The sequence below is a fragment of the Triticum dicoccoides genome, chromosome 7A (genome assembly GCF_002162155.2).
Source record: "Triticum dicoccoides isolate Atlit2015 ecotype Zavitan chromosome 7A, WEW_v2.0, whole genome shotgun sequence".
In the NCBI taxonomy this organism is placed as follows: domain Eukaryota; kingdom Viridiplantae; phylum Streptophyta; class Magnoliopsida; order Poales; family Poaceae; genus Triticum; species Triticum dicoccoides.
In genome coordinates this window covers 618,279,231-618,301,088 of record NC_041392.1, presented here as the reverse complement: position 1 = coordinate 618,301,088, position 21,858 = coordinate 618,279,231, and the positions used below count along the sequence as shown (strand labels likewise).

General features: G+C 45.9%; 1 protein-coding gene across 1 annotated transcript; it reads right to left on the bottom strand.

Moving 5' to 3' along the window:
• Positions 1-1,780: 1,780 nt before the first annotated feature.
• LOC119332142 (pEARLI1-like lipid transfer protein 2) lies at positions 1,781-2,412 on the bottom strand. The gene has a single exon (XM_037605311.1). It carries the CDS (start codon positions 2,332-2,334, stop codon positions 1,951-1,953), a length of 384 nt encoding a protein of 127 aa, XP_037461208.1. The 5' UTR covers positions 2,335-2,412; the 3' UTR covers positions 1,781-1,950.
• Positions 2,413-21,858: the final 19,446 nt, after the last annotated feature.

Here is a 21,858-nt window from a genome sequence, read left to right as displayed (position 1 = left end):
ATTTTATAAAATCACATTAACATATTATTTCTAAGACAAGAAGATTCTAGCTTTTTTTATTACTAATACAACAATTAGCATGAGTTTTAGAATTACAAAAAACGAAAAAGAAACTCACATCTTGAAGGGTCACATACAAAAGGGAAAATAACTAATAGTTTTAAAAAAGGACCATGTGATAAATTTTTTTAAACATGAATATTCTGAAAATGAGATTAGCATTTCAAATATGTATAACTTTTTAAAAATTGCTAAATTGTTTTATTATATTTCATGAATCCTTACAAATATTATGAAACCATTTTATTAATTATTTTGTATTATTTTATTTTATTTGAATATTTTAAATTTCATTAACATTTTAGGGATTATTAACTATTTATTTAATATTGTTACTATAGGTTGATTTTTTCCTCCAGAAAAACGAAAAATAACTAGCATGTGGAAAATTGGCTGCAATAATTGCTGTCTAATTAGCTAGATACAGATTAGCGATGCCTAATAGTCAACTAACTTTCCCTGGCGAAGTGGTTTGCGCAGGCCCTTCGTAGCTCCCAGGTCTCTTGTTCAACAAAACCCAACCAAGCTCCATTTTTATTTATTTCAGTTGTGTACTGATAGGTGGGACCCGATGATCATTTAGACGCACTCTTTCCATGTTAGCCTGTCTCAGCAGTGTAAGTGTGCCCCGTGCTACGCTGGCATGTCTAGTCAACAATACATATGTATCTGGACATGATTTGAACCGTATTTGAACCATACCGCCAAGTTATAAAACTAGTTCGGTGTATTTTTCAAGTTTAGGCATCAAAGTGAACGTCAATGACAAGTTTAGGCACCACTGGTGTTATTACCTCGATTGCGAATAAACAGACCGTGAACGTACTCCCTCCAGTCCTTTTTACTCTATGTTTTAGATTTGTGTCAAGTCAAACATTATAAAGTCTGATCAAATTTATTAAAAAATATCAATATATGTAATATCAAATATATATACTATGACTACATTTCATAGTGAATCTTAAAATATTGGTTTGGCATTGTGAATGTTGATATTTTTCCTAATAAGTTTTGTCAAAGTAGAGATAATTTGATAGAGATAGACTTCATAGATACATTGATTTTATTTCGACACAATTTTCAACCTATTCATTTCAATCACCAGTATAATGAACACCAAAGATAATAAAAATTGCATCCCGATCTGTAAACCACCTACCGACAACTACGAACACTGAAGTGAGCCGAAAACGTGCCGCCGTCATCGTCTCTTCTTTATCGAAACCGGACAAAGCTTGTTGTAGTAGATAGTCAAAAAATCATCGTGTTAAGGCCACATAGGAACAACGCACCAGAAGATCAACCACAACCATTGAAGAGTAGCTTAGATCGGAAGGCTCCAACTTGAGAACATAGAAACGTAAACGAAATACAATCAGATCCGAGCAAATCCACCAAGTACTGATCTGTCGAAGACACATCTCCACACGTCCACCAATGATGCTAGACGCATCATCGAGACGGGGTTAAACGGGAAGAATCTTATTGCATCATCAAGGAGCTACCGCCGTCTCGTCTTTCTGAATAGGACATAAACTCTAAAAAAACTCGAAGGAACATCTAAAAACAGATCCCTCCGGCCGACAAGCGCCGGATCCACCGCACCGCCGTGACCCTAAGGCCATCGGAGACAAGGGACCAGCGACGGTGTCGGCTAGAGGCAGAGAAACCATGGGGTAGGCGGATGCGCTTGTCTACGCCTCACGAACCATTATTCAGGATAAAAGTGCTTTTTTATTGGAGGAAAATGTCGCTTTTACAACCAGCGCACACGCTCTACACGCAGATACGTTTTACGTACGACCGGTACTGATGTTGATAACAAAAACACACGACCTGACACGTAGTACATGCACATGCACACGCATGCATGCACGATGGCTGATCCAATCAAGCGCAGCGGAAGCCCTTGGGCACCTTGCATCCGCAGTAGTTGAGCAGCAGCGTGAGGTCGACGTCGACGTCGAGGTTGATGCCGAGGACGTTGGCGTTGATGGCGAGGCAGACGCAGGCGGCGGCGTCCAGGTCGACCAGGCCGGAGATGAGGGAGCAGCACGGCTGCTTGGGCCGCGACTGCCCCAGCACCACGTGGATCAGCCCGTCCAGCACGTCCGCGCACACCGCCAGCTTCAGCGCGTTCACGGGGCAATTGCCCGCCGGCGACGGGCACGGGTGGCCGTTGCACGCCTCCGCCGGCCGCACGCCCGCGCATAGGAGCACGGCCACGACCGCCACCATTGCTACGGCCATGCTGCTCGGCCTGGATGCAGCCATTGCTCTTGCTCGCTCTAGTTCGTGAGTGGGCCTGGTGATGTAGCTGTGCTAGTTCAAGTTTTGCTTTAGCTTCGTGACTGTGTGAGTATATGAGTGATCTGGAGAGTATTTATAGGGGATCGAAACTGTGTGGCCGGGGCAGTATGGTCATCGATCAGATACTGATCGATTTGCCTGTTCCTGGAAGCTAGCTAGCTCAGGGCAATAGATCAATGATTTGCACACAGAAGGGACATGTTATACGACCCAACCAGAAAGACAAAGGATATGCTGATGGATTGCGCAAATTGCGTGTATAAATTCTTGTAATCGGCCGGCCATCCGAGGAGCTCCAGCTGACTAGTTGCAGCAAAACAACTTCCCAGAGCAAACATACAAACACCCGTGAACCATCAGCCGGCCGATGTCAAAATCAGATGACAAGCAGCGCAAGCAGGTCCATCCAAATTTACCCGAAAAAAAATTCATCCAATTTGCATCAAACTCCCACACACCTTTTTGTGGCTAACATCAAATTAAATTACTATGTTTATGGCAAATTTACATGTCATCTTTCCTCGTGTTCTTAGTAAAGGTGATGGATCGAAGCTTGGTTTTGGGATGCGAATCCCGAGATTAACTTTGGGCTGGACTCGTCATCATCGGCACGTGCGATGATTTCTTCTTAAAGGCGCGGCCTAGGAGGTATGTATTTTTCATTTTGAGTTTATCTTTTATCATAGGGTCAGTGGTTGTCTGTTGGAATTATTATCGCGAGGTATGCGGCCTTGTATTTTTTTCATGTCAGTTTTGTTCGACTGCTGGATTTTTGATATAAATAATTCTGTATGATTGTGTGCATCGCACAGTGCTAAGGCCGGGCTTATTCTCCTTTTCAATGAGAAAATCATATAGTATTGTGTCCTTATATTCTAGACTGCTACCCAAAAACCGTAACCTCATCTTGAAGGAAAATCCCCCCCCTCCCGCCACCGCGTCGTCTCCTTCGAGGCGACTCGGGGGAAACCCTAACCGCCGCCGCCACACCCCTCCTCCCCCCTCCCCTTCCCCTCCGCCGCCGCCAGAGGTGTGCGCCGGCGCGCGCTCGACACCGATGAAGGTGGCGGCGGGGGATCTGGCGGCTCCACATAGCCTGGAGGGCCTCGGCATCCGGGGCGACGGCCCCGGGCGGAGAGAGCGGGGTGGCCCGGGCGACGGGCCATTCCGGCCGGAGCTGGTGAGGCGCCTCCCTCGGTCTCGCGGGGGACGAGGAGGCGTCGGTCCACGGTCGCTGGTGTGCGGCCTCCCCTGCGCGGTTGCCGCCGCCAGATGCATCTCATCCTCTCCGCCTCGATCTGCTCCTTCCATCGCCGGATCCGGGTCCTGGTGGCTTAGGCCGTTCTTCCCGGGCGCCAGTAGCGCGGATCTCGTCGAGTGGGGTTGGATCCAGGGGAAACCCCTGGCCGGCGCAGCCATGCCGCAGGCGACGCCCTGGGCGCCGTACCCCTCCCTGGAGGCCGTGGTGAGGATCCTTCTCCCCCTCCTTCCGTTTCCCTGCTAGGTGAAAGCCTACGTCCCCTGATTCAGGCGGCGACGACACATCCGTGATGTGTTCCTTCTTGGAGGCGCAGTCCGGGATTGCAGGGGCGGCGAGAGAGTCGGGTTGTGGGTGTGATGGTGGCGGGTGGCAGCTTGGCTCGGCGCTTCACTGCCTTTTCTTCGGTGGCTCATCGCTGTTACCCTTGTTGTTGCGACGGTGGCCGTCAGCTCTAGCCCTTCGGTGTGGCTTAACCGCGGACGACGACGGTGCTCGGAATGGTGTGCTCTGAGCTAGCAGGTCTGCTCCTAGTTCCTTCTTCATGCGCAGCTTGGACGTCTTTCTCTGGGTTCTAGGGTGAACCGAGCTGCCGCCTGCCGGTGCGGCATCCTTCGAGCCAGGATGAGAGGGCAGGGGCCCTTTGCAACGGCAGTTCCAGAGGAGTGACAGTTCTGTCTTCGAGTTGGGCTACGATCACGATGCTTGCGCGGTGGTGCACCCCCTCAAGTCCGTAGCTTGTCCGGTTGGTGTAGGTCGTCCTGTAGGGTGATGGCGGCAGCATGGCGTGCTTGCTATCACTGCTGCCTTTGAGTCTGTTTCGCTTTGCTCCTTGTATCAGTCGCTTGTTTCTCTTCTTAATTTTCCTTGTAAGTTGGTGTTCTTGTAATCCTGGCCTGTCGATGGCTTTGTTAATTCAAAGCCGGGCTCTTATTGGGCCTTCGTTCTAAAAAAACCATAACCTACTGAAGGAAATATGCCCTAGAGTCAATAATAAAGTTATTATTTATTTCCTTATATCATGATAAATGTTTATTATTCATGCTAGAATTGTATTAACCGGAAACATAATACATGTGTGAATATATAGACAAACATAGTGTCACTAGTATGCATCTACTTGACTAGCTCGTTGATCGAAGATGGTTAAGTTTCCTAACCATAGACATGAGTTGTCATTTGATTAACAGGATCACATCATTAGGAGAATGATGTGATTGACTTGACCCATTTCGTTAGCTTAGCACTTGATCGTTTAGTTTGTTGCTATTGCTTTCTTCATGACTTATACATGTTCCTATGACTATGAGATTATGCAACTCCCGTTTACCGGAGGAACACTTTGTGTGCTACCAAACGTCACTACGTAACTGGGTGATTATAAAGATGCTCTACAGGTGTCTCCGAAGGTACTTGTTGGGTTGGCGTATTTCAAGATTAGGATTTGTCACTTCGATTGTCGGAGAGGTATCTTTGGGCCCTCTCGGTAATGCACATCACATAAGCCTTGCAAGCATTGCAACTAATAAGTTAGCTGCGGGATGATGTATTACGGAATGAGTAAAGAGACTTGCCAGTAATGAGATTGAACTAGGTATTGAGATACCGACGATCAAATCTCGGGCAAGTAACATACCGATGACAAAGGGAACAACGTATGTTGTTATGCGGTCTGACCGATAAAATATCTTCATAGAATATGTAGGAGCCAATATGAGCATCCAGGTTCCGCTATTGGTTATTGACCGGAGACGTGTCTCGGTCATGTCTACATTGTTCTCGAACCCGTCGGGTCCGCACGCTTAACGTTACGATGACAATTTCATTATGAGTTTATATATTTTGATGTACCGAAGGTTGTTCGGAGTCCCGGATATGATCACAAACATGACGAGGAGTCTCGAAATGGTCGAGACATAAAGATCGATATATTGGACGGCTATATTCGGACACCGGAAGTGTTTCCGGGTGATTTCGGAGAAAACCGTAGTGCCGGAAGGGTTACTGGAACCCCCCGGGGAAGTATTGGGCCTTAGTGGGCCTGAGGGGAGAGAGAGGGCAGCATCCCCAGAGGTGGCGCGCCCCCTCCCATGGGGAGTCCAAATTGGACTAGGGGAGGGGGGCGCGGCCCCTCTTTCCCTCTCCCTCTCCCTCTCTTTCCTTCCCCCTTCCCTCTTCCTAGTTGGACTAGGAAAGGGGAGTCCTACTCCTACTAGGAGGAGGACTCCCCCCTCCTTGGTGCGCCCCAAGGGCCGGCCGGCCTCCCCCCTTGCTCCTTTATATACAGGGGCAGGGGGCACCTCTAGACACACAAGTTGATCTTTGTGATCGTTCTCTTAGCCGTGTGCAGTGCCCCCTTTCACCATAATCCTCAATAATATTGTAGCGGTGCTTAGGCGAAGCCCTGCGACGGTAGAACATCAAGATCGTCACCACGCTGTCGTGCTGACGGAACTCTTCCCCGACACATTGCTGGATCAGAGTCCGGGGATCGTCATCGAGCTGAACGTGTGCTAGAACTCGGAGGTGCCGTAGTTTCGGTGCTTGATCGGTCGGGCCGTGAAGACGTACGACTACATCAACCACGTTGTGATAACGCTTCCGCTTCCGGTCTACGAGGGTACGTAGACAACACTCTCCCCTCTCGTTGCTATGCATCACGATGATCTTGCGTGTGCGTAGGAATTTTTTTTGAAATTACTACGTTCCCCAACAGTGGCATCCGAGCCTAGGTTTTATGCGTTGATGTTATGCACGAGTAGAACACAAGTGAGTTGTGGGCGATATAAGTCATACTGCTTACCAGCATGTGAAGGAAATATGCCCTAGAGGCAATAATAAAGTTATTATTTATTTCCTTATATCATGATAAAAGTTTATTATTCATGCTAGAATTGTATTAACCGGAAACATAATACATGTGTGAATACATAGACAAACAGAGTGTCACTAGTATGCCTCTAATTGACTAGCTTGTTAATCAAAGATGGTTATGTTTCCTAACCATGGACAAAGAGTTGTCATTTGATTAACGGGATCACATCATTAGTTGAATGATCTGATTGACATGACCCATTCCATTAGCTTAGCACCTGATCGTTTAGTATGTTGCTATTGCTTTCTTCATGACTTATACATGTTCCTATGACTATGAGATTATGCAACTCCCGTTTGCCGGAGGAACACTTTGTGTGCTACCAAATGTCACAATGTAACTGGGTGATTATAAAGGTGCTCTACAGGTGTCTCCAAAGGTACATGTTGGGTTGGCGTATTTCGAGATTAGGATTTGTCACTCCGATTGTCGGAGAGGTATCTCTGGGCCCTCTCGGTAATGCACATCACTGAAGCCTTGCAAGCATTGCAACTAATGAGTTAGTTGCGGGATGATGTATTACGGAACGAGTAAAAAGACTTGCCGGTAACGAGATTGAACTAGGTATGGGATACCGACGATCGAATCTCGGGCAAGTAACATACCGGTGACAAAGGGAACAACGTATGTTGTTATGCGGTCTGACCGATAAAAGATCTTCATAGAATATGTAGGAGCCAATATGAGCATCCAGGTTCCGCTATTGGTTATTGACCAGAGACGTGTCTCGGTCATGTCTACATTGTTCTCGAACCCGTAGGGTCCGCACGCTTAAGGTTACGATGACAGTTATATTATGAGTTTATGCATTTTTGATGTACCGAAGTTTGTTCGGAGTCCCGGATGTGATCACGGACATGACGAGGAGTCTCAAAATGGTCTAGACATAAAGATTGATATATTGGAAGCCTATGTTTGGATATCGGAAGTGTTCTGGGTGAAATCGGGATTTTACCGGAGTACCGGGAGGTTACCGGAACCCCCCAGGAGGTATATGGGCCTTAGTGGGCCTTAGTGGAAGAGAGGAGTGTTGGGGAACGTTGCAGAAAATTAAAATTTTTCCTACGGTTTCACCAAGATCCATCTATGAGTTCATCTAAGCAACGAGTCAAGGGAGAGAGTTTGCATCTACATACCACTTGTAGATCGCGTGCGGAAGCTTGCAAGGTGATGATGTAGTCGTACTCGACGTGATCCAAATCACCGATGACCAGCGCCGAACGGACGGCACCTCCGCGTTCAACACACGTACGGGACGGGAGACGTCTCCTCCTTCTTGATCCAGCAAGGGGGAAGGAGAGGTTGATGAAGATCCAGCAGCACGACGGCGTGGTGGTGGATGCAGGGCGTCACAGCAGCAGGGCTTCGCCGAGACTACGAGGGAGAGACGTAACGGGGGGAGATGGAGGCGCCAGGGGCTGGTGTGTGAAGTCCCTCCTCTCCCCCACTATATATAGGGGTGCCAGGGGGGGCGCCGGCCCTAGTAGATGAGATCTACTAGGGGGGGGGGCGGCGGCCTAGGGGAGGTTTCCCTCCCCCCCAAGGCACCTAGGGGTGCCTTCCACCACTAGGACTCCTCCTAGGGGGAAACCCTAGGCGCATGGGCCTATAGGGGCTGGTGCCCTTGGCCCATGAAGGCCAAGGCGCACCCCCTACAGCCCATGTGGCCCCCCGGGACAGGTGGCCCCACTCGGTGGACCCCCGGGACCCTTCCGGTGGTCCCGGTACAATACCGATAACCCCGAAACTTGTCCCGATGCCCGAAATAGCACTTCCTATATATAATTCTTTACCTCCGGACCATTCCGGAACTCCTTGTGACGTCCGGGATCTCATCCGGGACTCCGAACAACATTCGGGTTTCTGCATATACATATCTTCATAACCCTAGCGTCACCGAACCTTAAGTGTGTAGACCCTACGGGTTCGGGAGGCATGCAGACATGACCGAGACGCTCTCAGTCAATAACCATCAGCGGGATCTGGATACCCATGATGGCTCCCACATGCTCCTCGATGTTGTCATCGGATGAACCACGATGTCGAGGATTCGATCAAACCCTGTATGCAATTCCCTTTGTCAATCGGTACGTTACTTGCCCGAGACTTGATCGTCGGTATCCCAATACCTTGTTCAGTCTCGTTACCGGCAAGTCACTTTACTCGTACCGTAATGCATGATCCCGTGTCCAACACCTTGGTCACATTGAGCTCAATATGATGATGCATTACCGAGTGGGCCCAGAGATACCTCTCCGTCATACGGAGTGACAAATCCCAGTCTCGATCCGTGTCAACCCAACAGCTACTTTCGGAGATACCTGTAATGCACCTTTATAGTCACCCAGTTACGTTGTGATGTTTGATACACCCAAGGCACTTCTACGGTATCCGGGAGTTACACGATCTCATGGTCTAAGGAAGAGATACTTGACATTGACAAAGCTCTAGCAATACGAACTACACGATCTTTTATGCTATGCTTAGGATTGGGTCTTGTCCATCACATCATTCTCCTAATGATGTGATCCCGTTATCAACGACATCCAATGTCCATAGTCAGGAAACCATGACTATCTGTTGATCACAACAAGCTGGTCAACTAGAGGCTTACCAGGGACATATTGTGGTCTAAGTATTCACACGTGTATTACGATTTCCGGATAATACAGTTATAGCATGAATAAAAGACAATTATCATGAACAATGAAATATAATAGTACTTTTATTATTGCCTCTAGGGCATATTTCCAACAGTCTCCCACTTGCACTAGAGTCACCAATCTAGTTACATTGTGATGAATCGAACACCCATAGAGTTCTGGTGTTGATCATGTTTTGCACGCGAGAGAGGTTTAGTCAGCGGATCTGCGACATTCAGATCCGTGTGCACTTTGCAAATCTCTATGTCTCCATCTTGAACATTTTCACGGATGGAGTTGAAACGACGCTTGATGTGCCTGGTCTTCTTGTGAAACCTGGGCTCCTTGGCGAGGGCAATATCTCCAGTGTTGTCACAGAAGAGTTTGATCGGCCCCGACACATTGGGTATGACTCCTAGGTCGGTGATGAACTCCTTCACCCAAATTGCTTCATGTGCTGCCTCCGAGGCTGCCATGTACTCCGCTTCACACGTAGATCCCGCCACGACGCTCTGCTTGCAGCTGCACCAGCTTACTGCTCCACCATTCAACATATACACGTATCCGGTTTGTGACTTAGAGTCATCCAGATCTGAGTCGAAGCTAGCGTCGACGTAACCCTTTACGACGAGCTCTTCGTCTCCTCCATAAACGAGAAACATGTCCTTCGTCCTTTTCAGGTATTTCAGGATATTCTTGACCGCTGTCCAGTGTTCCTTGCCGGGATTACTTTGGTATCTTGCTACCAAACTTACGGCAAGGTTTACATCGAGTCTGGTACACAGCATGGCATACATAATAGATCCTATGGCTGAAGCATAGGGGATGACACTCATCTCTTCTTTATCCTTTGCCGTGGTCGGTGACTGAGCTGAGCTCAGTCTCATACCTTGTAACATAGGCAAGAACCCCTTCTTGGACTGATCCATTCTGAATCTCTTCAAAATCTTATCAAGGTATGTGCTTTGTGAAAGACCTATGAGGCGTCTCGATCTATCTCTATAGATCTTGATGCCTAATATATAAGCAGCTTCTCCAAGGTCCTTCATTGAAAAACACTTATTCAAGTAGGCCTTAATGCTGTCCAGAAATTCTATATTATTTCCCATCAGGAGTATGTCATCTACATATAATATGAGAAATGCTACAGAGCTCCCACTCACTTTCTTGTAAACGCAGGCTTCTCCATAAGTCTGCATAAACCCAAACGCTTTGATCATCTCATCAAAGCGAATGTTGCAACTCCGAGATGCTTGCACCAGTCCATAAATGGATCGCTGGAGCTTGCATACTTTGTTAGCGTTCCGAGGATCGACAAAACCTTCCGGCTGCATCATATACAGTTCTTCCTTAAGATGCCCGTTAAGGAATGCTGTTTTGACGTCCATCTGCCATATCTCATAATCATAGTATGCGGCAATTGCTAACATGATTCGGACGGACTTTAGCTTCACTACGGGAGAGAATGTCTCGTCGTAGTCAATCCCTTGAACCTGTCGATAACCCTTAGCGACAAGTCGAGCTTTATAGATGGTAATATTACCATCCGCGTCCGTCTTCTTCTTAAAGATCCATTTGTTTTCTATCGCTCGCCGATCATCGGGCAAGTCTGTCAAAGTCCATACTTTGTTTTCATACATGGATTCTATCTCGGATTTCATGGCTTCAAGCCATTTGTTGGAATCCGGGCCCGCCATTGCTTCTTCATAGTTCGAAGGTTCATTGTTGTCTAACAACATGATTTCCAGGACAGGGTTGCCGTACCACTCTGGTGCGGAACGTGTCCTTGTGGACCTACGAAGTTCAGCAGTAACTTGATCCGAAGTACCTTGATCATTATCATTGTTTTCCTCTTCAGTTGGTGTGGGCATCACAGAAACGGTTTCCTGCGCTGCGCCACTTTCCCGCTCAAGAGGTAGTACTTCATCGAGTTCTACTTTCCTCCCACTTACTTCTTTCGAGAGAAACTCTTTTTCCAGAAAGCATCAGTTCTTGGCTACAAAGATCTTGCCTTCGGATCTTAAGTAGAAGGTATACCCTACAGTTTCCTTAGGGTATCCTATGAATACGCATTTTTCCGACTTGGGTTCGAGCTTTTCAGGTTGAAGTTTCTTGACATAAGCATCGCATCCCCAAACTTTTAGAAACGACAGCTTAGGTTTCTTCCCAAACCATAATTCATACGGTGTCGTCTCAACGGATTTAGACGGTGCCCTATTTAAAGTGAATGTAGCTGTCTCTAGAGCGTATCCCCAAAATGATAGCGGTAAATCGGTAAGAGACATCATAGACCGCACCATATCCAATAGAGTGCGATTACGACGTTCGGACACACCGTTTCGCTGAGGTGTTCCAGGCGGCGTGAGCTGTGAAACGATTCCACATTTCTTTAAGTGTGTACCAAATTCGTGACTTAAGTATTCTCCTCCATGATCTGATCGTAAGAATTTTATCTTTCGGTCACGTTGATTCTCCACCTCATTCTGAAATTCCTTGAACTTTTCAAAGGTCTCAGACTTGTGTTTCATTAAGTAGACATACCCATATCTACTCAAGTCATCTGTGAGAGTGAGAACATAACGATATCCTCCGCGAGCCTCAACGCTCATTGGACCGCACACATCGGTATGTATGATTTCCAATAAGTTGGTTGCTCGCTCCATTGTTCCGGAGAACGGAGTATTGGTCATTTTGCCCAAGAGGCATGGTTCGCACGTGTCAAACGATTCATAATCAAGAGACTCTAAAAGTCCATCGGCATGGAGCTTCTTCATGCGCTTGACACCAATGTGACCAAGGCGGCAGTGCCACAAGTATGTGGGACTATCGTTATCAACTTTAAATCTTTTGGCATCTACACTATGAACATGTGTAATATTACGCTCGAGATTCATTAAGAATAAACCATTGACCATCGGAGCATGACCATAAAACATATCTCTCATATAAATCGAACAACCATTATTCTCAGACTTAAATGAGTAGCCATCTCGTATTAAACGAGATCCTGATACAATGTTCATGCTCAAACTTGGCACTAAATAACAATTATTAAGGTTCAAAACTAATCCCGTAGGTAAATGTAGAGGCAGCGTGCCGACGACGATCACATCGACTCTGGAACCATTCCCGACGCGCATCGTCACCTCGTCCTTTGCCAGTCTCCGTTTATTCCGCAGCTCCTGCTGTGAGTTACAAATATGTGCAACGGCACCGGTATCAAATACCCAGGAGTTACTACGATTACTGGTAAGGTACACATCAATCACATGTATATCAAATATACCTTTGGTGTTGCCGGCCTTCTTATCCGCTAAGTATTTGGGTCAGTTCCGCTTCCAGTGACCCTTCCCCTTGCAATAAAAGCACTCAGTCTCAGGCTTGGGTCCATTCTTTGACTTCTTCCAGGTAACTGGTTTACCAGGCGTGGCAACATCTTTGCCGTCCTTCTTGAAGTTCTTCTTACCCTTGCCCTTCTTGAACTTAGTGGTCTTATTGACCATCAACACTTGATGTTCTTTCTTGATTTCAGCCTCTGCTGACTTCAGCATCGAGAACACTTCAGGAATGGTCTTTTCCATCCCCTGCATGTTGTAGTTCATCACAAAGCTCTTGTAGCTTGGTGGGAGCGACTGGAGGATTCTGTCAATGACCGCCTCATCTGGGAGGTTAATGTTCAGCTGGGTCATACGGTTGTGCAACCCAGACATCTTCAGGATGTGCTCACTGACAGAACTGTTTTCCTCCATCTTACAACTGTAGAACTTGTCGGAGACATCATATCTCTCGACCCGGGCATGAGCTTGAAAAACTAGTTTCAGCTCTTCGAACATCTCATATGCTCCGTGATGCTCAAAGCGCTTTTGGAGCCCCGGTTCTAAGCTGTAAAGCATGCCGCACTGAACGAGGGAGTAATCATCAGCACGAGACTGCCAAGCATTCATAATGTCTTGGTTCTCTGGGACGGGAGCGTCACCTAGCGGTCCTTCTAGGACATATTGTTTCCTGGCAGCTATGAGGATAATCCTCAGGTTCCGGACCCAGTCCGTATAGTTGCTGCCATCATCTTTCAGCTTGGTTTTCTCTAGGAACGCGTTGAAGTTCATGTTGACATTAGCGTTGGCCATTGATCTACAAGACATATTTGCAAAGGTTTTAGACTAAGTTCATGATAATAAAGTTCTAATCAAATTATGAACTCCCACTTAGATTAGACATCCCTCTAGTCATCTAAGTGTTACACGATCCGAGTCGACTAGGCCGTGTCCGATCATCACGTGAGACGGACTAGTCATCGTCGGTGAACATTCTCATGTTGATCGTATCTTCCATACGACTCGTGTTCGACCTTTCGGTCTCCGTTTTCCGAGGCCATGTCTACACATGCTAGGCTCGTCAAGTTAACCCTAAGTGTTTTCGCTGTGTAAAACTGTCTTACACCCGTTGTATGTGAACGTAAGAATCCATCACACCCGATCATCACGTGGTGCTTAGAAGCGACGAACTGTAGCAACGGTGCACAGTTAGGGGAGAACACTTCTTGAAATTTTATAAGGGATCATCTTATTTACTACCGTCGTCCTAAGTAAACAAGATGCATAATACATAATAAACATCACATGCAATTATATAGTTGTGACATGATATGGCCAATATCATATAGCTCCATTGATCTTCATCTTCGGGGCTCCATGATCATCTTGTCACCGGCTTGACACCATGATCTCCATCATCATGATCTCCATCATCGTGTCTTCATGAAGTTGTCACGCCAACGACTACTTCTACTTCTATGACTAACGTTTAGCAATAAAGTAAAGTAGTTTACATGACGTTATTCAATGACACGCAGGTCATACAAAAAATAATGACAACTCCTATGGCTCCTGCCGGTTGTCATACTCATCGACATGCAAGTCGTGAATCCTATTACAAAGAACATGATCTCATACATCACAATTCATCATTCATCATAACTTCTGGCCATATCACATCACATGATCAATCGCTGCAAAAACAAGTTAGACGTCCTCTAATTGTTGTTGCATCTTTTATGTGGCTGCAATTGGGTTCTAGCAAGAACGTTTTCTTACCTACGAATTACCACAACGTGATTTTGTCAACTTCTATTTACCCTTCATAAGGGCCCTGTTCATCGATTCCGCTCCAACTAAGGTGGGAGAGACAGACACCCGCCAGCCACCTTATGCAACTAGTGCATGTCAGTCGGTGGAACCGGTCTCACGTAAGCGTACGTGTAAGGTTGGTCCGGGCCGCTTCATCCCACAATACCGTTGAGCAAGAAAAGACTAGTAGAGGCAAGTAAGATGACAAAATCCACGCCCACAACAAAATTGTGTTCTACTCGTGCAAAGAGAACTACGCATAAACCTGGCTCATGATGCCACTGTTGGGGAACGTTGCAGAAAATTAAAATTTTTCCTACGGTTTCACCAAGATCCATCTATGAGTTCATCTAAGCAACGAGTCAAGGGAGAGAGTTTGCATCTACATACCACTTGTAGATCGCGTGCGGAAGCTTGCAAGGTGATGATGTAGTCGTACTCGACGTGATCCAAATCACCGATGACCAGCGCCGAACGGACGGCACCTCTGCGTTCAACACACGTACGGGACGGGAGACGTCTCCTCCTTCTTGATCCAGCAAGGGGGAAGGAGAGGCTGATGAAGATCCAGCAGCACGATGGCGTGGTGGTGGATGCAGGGCGTCACAGTAGCAGGGCTTCGCCGAGACTACGAGGGAGAGACGTAACGGGGGGAGATGGAGGCGCCAGGGGCTGGTGTGTGAAGTCCCTCCTCTCCCCCACTATATATAGGGGTGCCAGGGGGGGCGCCGGCCCTAGTAGATGAGATCTACTAGGGGGGGCGGCGGCCTAGGGGAGGTTTCCCTCCCCCCCAAGGCACCTAGGGGTGCCTTCCACCACTAGGACTCCTCCTAGGGGGAAACCCTAGGCGCATGGGCCTATAGGGGCTGGTGCCCTTGGCCCATGAAGGCCAAGGAGCACCCCCTACAGCCCATGTGGCCCCCCGGGACAGGTGGCCCCACTCGGTGGACCCCCGGGACCCTTCCAGTGGTCCCGATACAATACCGATAACCCCGAAACTTGTCCCGATGCCCGAAATAGCACTTCCTATATATAATTCTTTACCTCCGGACCATTCCGGAACTCCTTGTGACGTCCGGGATCTCATCCGGGACTCCGAACAACATTCAGGTTTCTGCATATACATATCTTCATAACCCTAGCGTCACCGAACCTTAAGTGTGTAGACCCTACGGGTTCGGGAGGCATGCAGACATGACCGAGACGCTCTCAGTCAATAACCATCAGCGGGATCTGGATACCCATGATGGCTCCCACATGCTCCTCGATGTTGTCATCGGATGAACCACGATGTCGAGGATTCGATCAAACCCTGTATGCAATTCCCTTTGTCAATCGGTACATTACTTGCCCGAGACTTGATCGTCGGTATCCCAATACCTTGTTCAGTCTCGTTACCGGCAAGTCACTTTACTCGTACCGTAATGCATGATCCCGTGTCCAACACCTTGGTCACATTGAGCTCAATATGATGATGCATTACCGAGTGGGCCCAGAGATACCTCTCCGTCATACGGAGTGACAAATCCCAGTCTCGATCCGTGTCAACCCAACAGCTACTTTTGGAGATACCTGTAATGCACCTTTATAGTCACCCAGTTACGTTGTGACGTTTCATACACCCAAGGCACTTCTACGGTATCCGGGAGTTACACGATCTCATGGTCTAAGGAAGAGATACTTGACATTGACAAAGCTCTAGCAATACGAACTACACGATCTTTTATGCTATGCTTAGGATTGGGTCTTGTCCATCACATCATTCTCCTAATGATGTGATCCCGTTATCAACGACATCCAATGTCCATAGTCAGGAAACCATGACTATCTGTTGATCACAACAAGCTGGTCAACTAGAGGCTTACCAGGGACATATTGTGGTCTAAGTATTCACACGTGTATTACGATTTCCGGATAATACAGTTATAGCATGAATAAAAGACAATTATCATGAACAATGAAATATAATAATACTTTTATTATTGCCTCTAGGGCATATTTCCAACAAGGAGAGGTGGCCAGAGATGGGCCGCGTGCCCCTCCCCCCTTGGTCCGAATAGGACAAGGAGAGGGGGCCGGCCACCCTTCCTCCTCTCTCTCTCCTCTTTTCCCCTTCCGCGAATCCTATTCCAACTAGGAAAGGGGGGAGTCCTACTCCCGGAGGGAGTAGGACTCCTCCTGGCGCGCCTCCTCTTGGCCGGACAGCCCCCCCTTTGAGCCTTTATATACGGAGGCAAGGGGCACCCCTAGAGACACAAGTTGATCCACATGATCATATTCTTAGCCGTGTGCGGTGCCCCCTTCCACCATAGTCCTCGATAATATTGTAGCGGTGCTTAGGCGAAGCCCTGCGACGGTAGTACATCAAGACCGTCACCATATCATCGTGCTGACGGAACTCTTCCCCGACACTTTGCTGGATCGGAGTCCGAGGATCGTCATCGAGCTGAACGTGTGCTAGAACTCGGAGGTGCCGTAGTTTCGGTGCTTGATCAGTCGGGCCGTGGAGACGTACGACTACATCAACCAAGTTAACGCTTCCATTGTCGATCTACAAGGGTACGTAGATCACACTCTCCCCTCTCGTTGCTATGCATCACCATGATCTTGCGTGTGCGTAGGAAAATTTTGTAATTACTACGTTACCCAACAGTGGCATCTGTGCCTAAGTTTTATGTGTTGATGTTATATGCACGAGTAGAACACAAGTGAGTTCTGGGCGATATAAGTCATACTGCTTACCAGCATGTCATACTTTGGTTCGGCGGTATTGTTGGACGAAGCGGTCCAGACCGACATTACGCATACGCTTACGCGAGACCGGTTCTCCCGACGTGCTTTGCACAAAGGTGGCTAGCGGGTGACAGTTTCTCCAACTTTAGTTGAACTGAGTGTGGCTACGCCCGGTCCTTGCGAAGGTTAAAACAACACCAACTTGACAAACTATCGTTGTGGTTTTGATGCGTAGGTAAGATTGGTTCTTGCTTAAGCCCGTAGCAGCCATGTAAAACTTGCAACAACAAAGTAGAGGACATCTAACTTGTTTTTGCAGGGCATGTTGTGATGTGATATGGTCAAGACATGATGCTAAATTTTATTGTATGAGATGATCATGTTTTGTAACCGAGTTATCGGCAACTGGCAGGAGCCATATGGTTGTCGCTTTATTGTATGCAATGCAATCGCGCTGTAATGCTTTACTTTATCACTAAGCGGTAGCGATAGTCGTGGAAGCATGAGATTGGCGAGACGACAATGATGCTATGATGGAGATCAAGGTGTCGCGCCGGTGACGATGGTGATCACGACGGTGCTTCGAAGATGGAGATCACAAACACAAGATGATGATGGCCATATCATATCACTTATATTGATTGCATGTGATGTTTATCTTTTATGCATCTTATCTTGCTTTGATTGACGGTAGCATTATAAGATGATCTCTCACTAATTATCAAGAAGTGTTCTCCCTGAGTATGCACCGTTGCGAAAGTTCTTCGTGCTGAGACACCACGTGATGATCGGGTGTGATAGGCTCTGCGTTCAAATACAACGGGTGCAAAACAGTTGCACACGCAGAATACTCAGGTTATACTTGACAAGCCAAGCATATACAGATATGGCCTCGGAACACGGAGACCGAAAGGTCGAGCGTGAATCATATAGTAGATATGATCAACATAGTGATGTTCACCAACGAAACTACTCCATCTCACGTGATGATCGGACATGGTTTAGTTGACTTGGATCACGTAATCACTTAGAGGATTAGAGGGATGTCTATCTAAGTGGGAGTTCTTTAAGTAATATGATTAAATTGAACTTAAATTTATCATGAACTTAGTCCTGGTAGTATTTTGCAAATCATGTTGTAGATCAATAGCTCGCGTTGTTGCTTCCCTGTGTTTATTTTGATATGTTCCTAGAGAAAATTGTATTGAAAAATGTTAGTAGCAAAAATACGGATTGGATCCATGATCTGAGGTTTATCCTCATTGCTGCACAGAAGAATTATGTCCTTAATGCACCGCTAGGTGACGGACCTATTGCAGGAGCAGATGCAGACGTTATGAACGTTTGGCTAGCTCAATATGATGACTACTTGATAGTTTAGTGCACCATGCTTAACGGCTTAGAATCGGGACTTCAAAGACGTTTTTGAACGTCATGGACCATATGAGATGTTCCAGGAGTTGAAGTTAATATTTCAAGCAAATACCCGAGTTGAGAGATATGAAGTCCCCAACAAGTTCTATAGCTAAAAGATGGAGGAGAATCGCTCAACTAGTGAGCATGTGCTCAGATTGTCTGGGTACTACAATCGCTTGAATCAAGTGGGAGTTAATCTTCCAGATAAAATAGTGATTGACAGAATTTTCTAGTCACCATCACCAAGTTAGTAGAACTTCATGATGAACTATATTATGCAAGGGATGACGAAAACGACTCCCAAGCTTTTCATGATGATGAAATCAATGAAGGTAGAAATCAAGAAAGAGCATCAAGTGTTGATGGTTGACAAGACCACTAGTTTCAAGAAAAAGGGCAAAGGGAAGAAGGGGAACTTCAAGAAGAACGGCAAGCAAGTTGCTGCTCAAGTGAAGAAGCCCAAGTCTGGTCCTAAGCCTGAGACTAAGTGCTTCTACTGCAAAGGGACTGGTCACTGGAAGCAGAACTACCCCAAGTGATTGGCGGATAAGAAGGATGGCAAAGTGAACATAAGTATATTTGATATACATGTTATTGATGTGTACTTTACTAGTGTTTATAGAAACCCCTCAGTATTTGATACTAGTTCAGTTGCTAAGGGTAGTAACTCGAAACGGGAGTTGCAAAATGAACAGAGACTTGTTAAGGGTGAAGTGACGATGTGTGTTGGAAGTGGTTACAAGATTGATATGATCATCATCACACACTCCCTGTACTTTCGGGATTAGTGTTGAACCTAAATAAGTGTTATTTGGTGTTTGCGTTGAGCATGAATATGATTTGATCATGTTTATTGCAATACGGTTATTCATTTAAGTTAGAGAATAATTGTTGTTCTGTTTACATGAATAAAACCTTATATGGTTACACACCCAATGAAAATGGTTCATTGGATCTCGATCGTAGTGATACACATAATCATAATATTGAAACCAAAAGATGCAAAGTTAATAATGATAGTGCAACTTATTTGTGGCACTGCCATTTAGGTCATATTGGTGTAAAGCGCATGAAGAAACTCCATGCTGATGGGCTTTTGGGATCACTTGATTATGAATCAGTTGATGCTTGCGAACCATGCCTCATGGGCAAGATGACTAAGACTCCGTTCTTCGGAACAATGGAGCGAGCAACAGATTTGTTGGAAATCATACATACTGATGTATGTGGTCCGATGAATATTGAGGCTCGCGACAGGTATCATTATTTTCTGATCTTCACAGATGATTTGAGCAGATATGAGCATATCTACTTGATGAAACACAAGTCTGAAACATTTGAAAAGTTCAAAGAATTTCAGAGTGAAGTGGAGAATCATCGTAACAAAAATAAAAGTTTCTACGATATGATCGCAGAAGTAAAATATTTGAGTTACGAGTTTGGCCTTCAGTTAAAAACAATGTGAAATAGTTTCACTACTCACGCCACCTAGAACACCACAGTGTAATGGTGTGTCCGAACATCATAACCGTACTTTATTAGATATGGTGCGATCTATGATATCTCTTACCGATCTACCACTATCGTTTTGGGGTTATGCATTAAAGACAGCTGCATTCACGTTTAAAAGGGCACCATCTAAGTCCGTTGAGACGACACAATCTGAACTGTGGTTTGGCAAGAAACCAAATTTGTCATTTCTTAAAGTTTGGGATTGTGATGCTTATATGAAAAAGTTTCATCCTGATAAGCTCAAACCCAAATCGGAGAAATATGTCTTCATAGGATACCCCAAAGAGACTATTGGGTTCACCTTCTATCACAGATCCGAAGGCAAGACTTTTGTTGCTAAGTTCGGAAACTTTCTGGAGAAGGAGTTTCTCTCGAAAGAAGTGAATGGGAGGAAATTAGAACTTGATGTGGTAACTATACCTGCTCCCTTATGGGAAAGTAGTGCATCACAAAAAACTGTTTCTGTGACACCTACACCAATTAGTGAGGAAGCTAATGATAATGATCATGAAACTTCAGAACAAGATACTACTGAAACTCGTAGATCAACCAGAGTGAGATCCGCGCCAGAGTGGTACGGTAATCCTGTTCTGGAAGTCATGCTACTAGATCATGATGAACCTACGAACTATGAAGAAGCGATGGTGAGCCCAGATTCCGCAAAATGGCTTGAAGCCATGAAATCTGAGATGGGATCCATGTATGAGAACAAAGTGTGGACTTTGGTTGACTTGCCCAATGATCGGCAAGCAATTGAGAATAAATGGATCTTCAAGAAGAAGACTGACGCCGACGGTAATACTACTGTCTACAAAGCTCGACTTGTCGCAAAAGGGTTTAGGCAAGTTCAAGGGATTGACTACGATGAGACCTTCTCACCCGTAGCGATGCTTAAGTCTGTCCGAATAATGTTAGCAATTGCCGCATTTTATGATTATGAAATTTGGCAGATGGATGTCAAAACTGCATTCCTGAATGGATTTCTAGAAGAAGAGTTGTATATGATGCAACCAGAAGGTTTTGTTGATCCAAAGGGAGCTAACAAAGTGTGCAAGCTCCAGCGATCCATTTATGGACTGGTGCAAGCCTCTCGGAGTTGGAATAAATGCTTTGATAGTGTGATCAAAGCATTTGGTTTTATACAGACTTTCGGAGAAGCCTATATTTACAAGAAAGTGAGTGGGAGCTCTGTAGCATTTCTGATATTATATGTGGATGACATATTACTGATTGGAAATGATATAGAATTTCTGGATAGCATAAAGGGATACTTGAATAAGAGTTTTTCAATGAAAGACCTCGGTAAAGTTGCTTACATATTGAGCATCAAGATCTATAGAGATAGATCAAGACGCTTGATAAGGTTTTTCAATAAATACATACCTTGACAAGATTTTGAAGTAGTTCAAAATGGAATAGTCAAAGAAAGAGTTTCTTGCCTATGTTACAAGGTGTGAAATTGAGTAAGACTCAAAGCCCGACCACGGCAGAAGATAGAAAGAGAATGAATGTCATTACCTATGCCTTGGTCATAGGTTCTATAAAGTATGCCATGCTGTGTACCAGATCTATTGTATACCCTACCACTGAGTTTGGCAAGGGAGTACAATAGTGATGTAGGAGTAGATCACTGGACAGCGGTCAAAATTATCCTTAGTGGAATAAGGATATGTTTCTCGATTATGGAAGTGAAAAAAGGTTCGTCGTAAAGGGTTACGCCGATGCAAGTTTTGACACTAATCTAGATGAATCTAAGTCTCAATCTAGATACATATTGAAAGTGGGAGCAATTAGCTAGAGTAGCTTCGCGCAGAGCATTGTTGACATACATATTTGCAAAATACTTACGGATCTGAATATAACAGACCCGGTGACTAAAATTATCTCACAAGCAAAACATGATCACACCTTAGTACTCTTTGGGTG